The 7,627-nt window shown below is 30.9% G+C and overlaps 1 protein-coding gene across 1 annotated transcript; it reads right to left on the bottom strand.

Moving 5' to 3' along the window:
* Positions 1 to 5,030: 5,030 nt before the first annotated feature.
* On the bottom strand, positions 5,031 to 7,149 carry LOC131619213 (glycine-rich cell wall structural protein 1.0-like). The gene is made up of 2 exons (XM_058890336.1): positions 6,924 to 7,149; positions 5,031 to 5,242 (listed from the first exon to the last, which is right to left on the bottom strand). Exons 1-2 carry the CDS (start codon positions 7,147 to 7,149, stop codon positions 5,031 to 5,033), a joined length of 438 nt encoding a protein of 145 aa, XP_058746319.1.
* Between the last annotated feature and the right edge of the window lie 478 nt (positions 7,150 to 7,627).

Genomic DNA, 7,627 nt, shown 5'->3' with positions numbered 1-7,627 from the left:
TTATACTCAGGGAGAGGCCCAGTAAGTTTTGATTTTTAGGTTTCTTCCAGATTGAAAGAAAGAAAAACCTAATTTTTTTTATTTGTATTTAAAGGTTTAAATCAAATCGATCAGGGTATAAAAAGATAGGCGTATATACAAAGTAAGACCTAATTTTATACAAGGGAATGGGACTTATACCTTAAGGGATGCCCATGTTTTATTTTATAAAACATGGTTGATTGATTTATTAATAGATGCGAGGTTTCGTCATTTGAAAATTTTGATCGTTTGTTTTAATCAAGGATTTGAAAAAGAGTTTGAAAGTTTTTGTTTTGAAAAAAAACTGTATAAAGAAAAAGGGATGGGACTTACACTCTCTAATATTCGAGAGGCCCATGTTGTTTTAAAAACATGGTTGACTGATCTGATTAATCAAAAAAGAGTTACCATTGTTACCATTTCCATTGTATTGCTCAGCAGAGCCAGATGTAGATGTAGTTGTTGGAATTTCACCAGCCATCTAAACTCTGTGTTTTTCTCTTCCTAAATCTTTTCTAACATGGTTAAGTGCTCGCACATTAGAACCGACGCTCTGATGCCAATTGAAGGATAGAAAAACACTTAGAAAGGGGGGGGGTTGAATAAGTGTAACTTTAAAAACTCTTAAGATAAAAACAATTGCGCAATGATTTTTATCCTGGTTCTTTGTTAAAGAAACTACTCCAGTCCACCCCCTTAGAGTGATTTACCTCACCTGAGGATTTAATCCACTAATCAATCTTGATTACAATGGTTTTCCACTTAGATACCCTCTAAGTCTTCTAGAGTATTCTGATCACACCTTGATCACTCTAGGAACCTTTTACAAATGAATGTAAAATAAATTCTTACAAGAGTATTACAATGCTTCTTAATAGGCTATAATCACAACTGTGATATTTCTCTTAAGTTCTAAGCTTAAATCTCACTAAGATATTACAATGAAGTGAGTTTGAAGATGAAGTTTGATAGCTTTTGATTTCAGCAGAGTTTCAACAAGATTGAAAAATTGTTCATAAATTGGTAACCTTGCTTCTGATCAGAACTTCACTATTTATAGGCGTTTTGAGAAGATGAACGTTGGGAGCATTTAATGCGTAGTGTGATCCGTACAGCATTGCATTTAATGTTCCACTCTTTTGTCAACCACCTCGAGCCTTACTTTTCTTGCTTTTACTGACTTTGCCTTTAATAGCTTATAACTTCCTTTTGTTAGTCAGCGTAGCCTGCCATCTTGTACTTGCTTCTGATCTGATGTTTGTAGATACAACGTTTGAATTAATCAGAGTCAAACAACTTGGTGCAGAGCATCTTCTTGTCTTCTGACCTTGAAGTGCTTCTAGCGTGATACCATGAGAACTTCAGTGCTTCTGTTTCTGATCTCGAGTTCTTTTTCAATAAACCATGTTCTGATTCTGCTTGACCATCTTCTGATGTCTTGCCAGAGCATGTTTTGATGTTGCATACTTGAACCTTTTGAGTCAGTGCTTCTTGCGCTGATTTTTTGCATACTCTTTATATATTTCCTGAAATGGAAATTGCATATGATTAGAGTACCACATTGTCTTAAGCAAAATTCATATACATTGTTATAATCAACACTAAGAATATTGATCAGAACAATTCTTGTTCTAATAAAGGGAACATTGTACGACCGGTGATTCCGGCGTTCTTCTCACCAAGTGGTGGTCAAACTTTTCGTTCTGAATAATCAGAGACTCATAGTTATTTTGATAGAGTATAAATTTTATTTTAATATTTTATTTTATTTAGAATTATTATTAATTTAGGGTTTTAAATTAGTTGGTATGTTAATCTAATTGGTATTGAATTGGGCACTTTAACGTTTGGGCCTTTGACATATTTTTGTTCGTGCGTGCTCTTATTATTATGGTTATGAGTTATTAATTAAATTGGTTGAATATTGTAATTTATAGGTTATTTTGTCCATGCATAATAATTTTCATGTTTATGTGCAAAATAATTTATAGGTTAATAACTTGTAGTTATTTTTCCATACTATAATTTCAAAAAGTAATATGCTTAACATCATTCTTCATTATTATTAATAAAGTAACGAGTGTCCGCATTGTCACTATAGGGTGCAGTTACCGTGCATAGATAAAAATATATGCACCGTGCATAGATTAGTATGGACCCTTGGATCATTGAATCAAATTCTAGACATCAATTGTTATTACTCAATACCCAATACTCACCACTTAATACTCAATACTCAATACTGGATTAAAAACATGATCCAATGGCTTATGTAAGCTTATGCACGGTGCATAAGGAAAATCCTTATGCATATTAGCCAAAGCCGTCACTATATATTGGTTTAGTATTGAGACGTCTGCAAATAAAATACATTATATGAAACGTCTGCAAATAAAATACATTATATGAATATCAACTACAATATTTCTATCTATGATTTATATGAATAAAAATATTTAAATATATGATCACAAATATATTAGTAATGTAATATATTATTTTTAATGCACTTGGGTTGCATATTCAATTTGCAATATCTACTACTCTATTACTAATAAATATATGGATGAATTAAAGTGGACACATGGATGCTTTTACATTCAACAACTAAATTGTGTAAGGATTCCCATTTTTGGAGAACTTAGTTTATATCTCTAGAATTTATACCCCCACTACGCAAATATAGTAGTAAGTAGTTTTACGCTACTTTATAATCAATGAACAATTAATTCTTAATTTTAATGGGTTTCTTTATCGTAAACACTATCACAATATTTTTTTGATTTTTTATAGTAAATTTATTACAAATCTCTTTAACTTTTACATAACACTTCTACTTCTAAACTCCTTTTAATTTTTTTTGCTTTTACTCGTCTACATATAGTACTATTCAAACAGACTGATATTTTGCTGATAGTAATTATTAAACATCATGAACTTTTTACTCTTGTTCAAGAAGTATCATTCTCTATATAACTTCTCTAGCGCCTCTTTAATGTAAATGGTTCCATCTCTTTTTTTAATTCTCTTTTTCACTCTCAGTATCATGAAGATCAACTTTCCTTCCACTCTTTCACTCTTGGTTTCACTCTTTTTTTCATTTTAAGTTGTTTCATCGTGCCTACAACTACAACCCGATCCGAAATAGAGTTGTCACCACCACAACCATCTCCACCCAACCCTTTCATTACACTTCCACCACCACTCCGTCGCCACCAAACTCCACCTTCACCTCCACCTCGGCCATATTCCATTACACCTCCTTCTCCAACATCTCCCATTACACCTCCTCCTCCTCCTCAGATAAACTCAAAATCAACATCAAGATTATAATCGCAACCGTTTCTGGAATAATTACTCTCCTCACCACCAATGGGAACGTTATATTTTCATCCGAAAATGTGTTTGGAAACCTGTTCGGACTTCAACCGTGCCGACCGGGACTTATTTCAATATTGAAATATCATAGATTATATCTTTTACTCTTTCTTTTCTTATTTTCAAACCATTCTCCATTTTAAATTTGTAGATTTTGCATGCTTCTGTGATGAAAAAATTGTTGCCATAGTTAATCTTGTAAGAAGAATGATGTAGAGTTTAAACGTTTTTTTTAAAATTAATTTATGTAATAGTTCGTTGATTGTTTACTTTTGAGAGAAAAGGGTACATGGTACGACCGATGATTCCGACGTTCTTCTCACCAAGTGGTGGTCAAATTTTCCGTTCTGAACAATTAGAGACTCATAGATATTTTGATACAGTATAAATTTTATTTTAATATTTTATTTTATTTTGAATTATTATTAATTTAGGGTTTTAAATTAGTTGGTATGATAATCTAATTGGTATTGAATTGGGCACTTTAACGTTTGGGCCTTTGACCTATTTATGTTCGTGCCTGCTCATATTATCATGGTTACGAGTTATTAATTAAATCGGTTGAATATTGTAATTTATAGGTTATTTTGTCCATGCATAATCATTTTCATGATTATGTGCAAAATAATTTATAGGTTATTAACTTGTAGTTAATTTTCCATACTATAAATTTAAAAAGTAATATGCTCAACATCATTCTTCATTATTATTAATAAAGTAAAGAGTGTCTGCATTGTCACTATATATTGGTTTAGTATTAAGACGTCTGCAAATAAAATACATTATATAAATATCAACTACAATATTTCTATCTACGAATTATATGAATAAAAATATTTAAATATATGATCACAAATATATTAGTAATGTAATAGCTATAGAGTATCTCTAAATTGAATTGAAAATAATAAAACTTATCTTTAATGCACTTGCGATGCATATTCAATTTGCAATATCTACTAATCTTTTACTAATAAATATAAGGATGAAATAAAGTGGACACATGGATGATTTTACATTCAAAAACTAAATTGTGTAAGAATTCCCATTATTGGAGAACTTACTTTATATCTCTAGAATTTATACTCCCACTATGTAAATAATGTATTTCTTAGCTTGAGTTTGTTTAATTAATGCAATTAATCATGGATTAATTTTTCCGTTAGTATTAAATTAGTTTATTTACTGTAATTTCTAACATTCTTAAGACATGTATGCAAATATATTAGTAAGTAGTTTTACACTACTTTATAATCAATGAACAATTAATTCTTCATTTTAATGGGTTTCTTTATTGTAAACACTATCACAATATTTTTTTGATTTTTTATAGGAAATTTTTTACAACTCTCTTTGACTTTGACACAACACTTCTACTTCTAAACTCCTTTTAATTTTTTTTGCTTTTTTTCGTCTACATATAGTACTATTCAAACAGACTGATATTTTGCGGATAATAATTATTAAACATCATGAACTTTTTACTGTGGTTCAAGAAGTATCATTCTCTATATAACTTCTCTAGCGCCTCTTTAATGTAGATGGTTCCATCACCTTTATTAATTCTCTTTTTCACTCTCAGTATCATGAAGATCAACTTTCCTTCCACCCTTTCACTCTTGGTTTCACTCTTATTTCCATTTAAGTTGTTTCATCGTGCCTACAACTACAACCCAATCCGAAATGGAGGTGTCACTACCACAACCATTTCCACCCAACCCTTTCATTACACTTTCACCACTACCACCACGTTGCCACCAAACTCCACCTTCACCTCCACCGCCGCCATATTCCATAACACTTCCTTCTCCACCGTCTCCCATTACACCTCCTCCTCCTCCTCCTCCTCAGAAAAACTCAAAATCAACATCAAGGTTATAATCACAACCGTTTCTGGAATATTTACTCTCCTCACCACCAATGGGAAAGTTATTTTTTTCATCCGAAAATGTGTTGAGAAACCTGTTCGGACTTCAACCGTGGCGACCGAGACTTATTTCAATATTGAAATATCGTAGGTTATATCTTTTACTCTTTCTTTTCTTATTATTAAAACCATTCTCCATTTTAAATTTGTAGATTTTGCATGCTTTTGTGATGAAAAATTTGTTGCTATAGTTAATCTTGTAAGAAGAATGAGGTAGAGTTTAAACGTTTTTTTAGAAATAAATTTATGTAATAGTTTGTTGATTGTTTACTTTTGAGAAAAAAGGGTACATGGTACGACCGATGATTCCGACGTTCTTTTCACCAAGTGGTGGTCAAATTTTCCGTTCTAAACAATTAGAGACTCATAGATATTTTGGTAGAGTATAAGTTATATTTTATTATTTTATTTTATTTAGAATTATTATTAACTTAGGGTTTTAAATTAGTGTGTATGTTCAACTAATTGGTATTGAATTGGGAACTTTAACGTTTGGGCCTTTGACATATTTTTCTTCGTGCATGCTCATATTAATATGGTTATGAGTTATTAATTAAATCTGTTGAATGTTATAATTTATAGGTTATTTTGTCCATGCATAATCATTTCCATGATTATGTGCAAAATAATTTATAGGTTATTAACTTTTAGTTAATTTTCCATAAATAATTTTAAAAAGTAATATGCTCAACATCATTCTTCAATATTATTAATAAAGTAACGAGTGTCTAAATTGTCACTATATATTGGTTTAGTATTAAGACGCCTGCAAATAAAATACATTATATAAATATCAACTACAATATTTCTATCTATGAATTATATGAATAAAAATATTTAAATATATGATCACAAATATATTAGTAATGTAATAGCTATAGAGTATCTCTAAATTGAATTGAAAATAATAAAACTTATCTTTAATGCACTTGGGTTGCATATTCAATTTGCAATATCTACTAATCTATTACTAATAAATATAAGGATGAAATAAAGTGGTCACATGGATGATTTTACATTCAAAAACTAAATTGGGTAAGAATTACCATTATTGGAGAACTTACTTTATATCTCTATAATTTATACTCCCACTATGTAAATAACGTATTTCTTAGCTTGAGTTTGTTTAATTAATGCAATTAATCATGGTTTAATTTTTCGGTTAGTATTAAATTAGTTTATTTACGGTAATTTCTAACATTCTGAAGACATGTATGCAAATATAGTAGTAAGTAGTTTTACACTACTTTATAATCAATGAACAATTAATTCTTCATTTTAATGGGTTTCTTTATCGTAAACACTATCACAATATTTTTTTGATTTTTTATAGGAAATTATTTATAACTCTCTTTAACATTGACACAACACTTCTACTTCTAAACTCCTTTTAATTGTTTTGCTTTTTTTCGTCTACATATAGTACTATTCAAACAGACTGATATTTTGCAGATAGTAATTATTAAACATCATGAACTTTTTATTCTTGTTCAAGAAGTATCATTCTCTATATAACTTCTCTAGCGCCTCTCTAATGTAGATGGTTCCATCACCTTTTTTAATTCTCTTTTTCACTCTCAGTATCATGAAGATCAACTTTCCTTCCACTCTTTCACTCTTGGTTTCACTCTTTTTTCCATTTTAAGTTGTTTCATCGTGCCTACGACTACAACCCGATCCGAAATGGAGTTGCCACCACCACATCCATCTCCACCCAACCCTTTCATTACACTTCCACCACCACCACCACGTCGCCACCAAACTCCACCTTCACATCCACCGCCGCCATATTCCATTACACCTCTTTCTCCACCTTCTCCCATTATACCTCCTCCTCCTCCTCCTCAGAAAAACTCAAAATCAACCTCAAGGTTATAATCGCAACCGCTTCTGGAATAATTACTCTCCTCACCACCAATGGGAAAGTTATTTTTTCATCCGAAAATGTGTTTGGAAACCTGTTCGGACTTCAACCGTGCCGATCGGGACTTATTTCAATATTGAAATATCATAGGTTATATCTTTTACTCTTTCTTTTCTTATTTTCAAACCATTCTCCATTTGAAATTTGTAAATTTTGCTTGCTTTTGTGTTGAAAAATTTGTTGCTATAGTTAATCTTGTAAGAAAAATGATGTAGAGTTTAAACGTTTTTTTTAAATAAATTTATGTAATAGTTTGTTGATTGTTTACTTTTGAGAGAAAAGGGTACATGGTACGACCGATGATTCCGACGTTCTTCTCACCAAGTGGTGGTCAAATTTTCCGTTCTGAACAATTAGAGACTCATAGATATTTTGAT

The sequence above is a fragment of the Vicia villosa genome, linkage group LG7 (assembly GCF_029867415.1).
Source record: "Vicia villosa cultivar HV-30 ecotype Madison, WI linkage group LG7, Vvil1.0, whole genome shotgun sequence".
Taxonomy (NCBI): domain Eukaryota; kingdom Viridiplantae; phylum Streptophyta; class Magnoliopsida; order Fabales; family Fabaceae; genus Vicia; species Vicia villosa.
The sequence above is the reverse complement of the archived record's forward strand: the minus strand, read 5'-3'. Positions and strand labels throughout refer to the sequence as shown.

Bases quoted from the DNA above. Each gene is read 5' to 3' on its own strand.
- LOC131619213 (XM_058890336.1), bottom strand. From the start codon at position 7,149: ATGGGAGAAGGTGGAGAAAGAGGTGTAATGGAATATGGCGGCGGTGGA. The intron at 5,243-6,923 runs GTTGATCTTCAT...TTTTCTGAGGAG, and splicing joins AGTGAAAGAGTGGAAGGAAA to GAGGAGGAGGAGGAGGTGTA.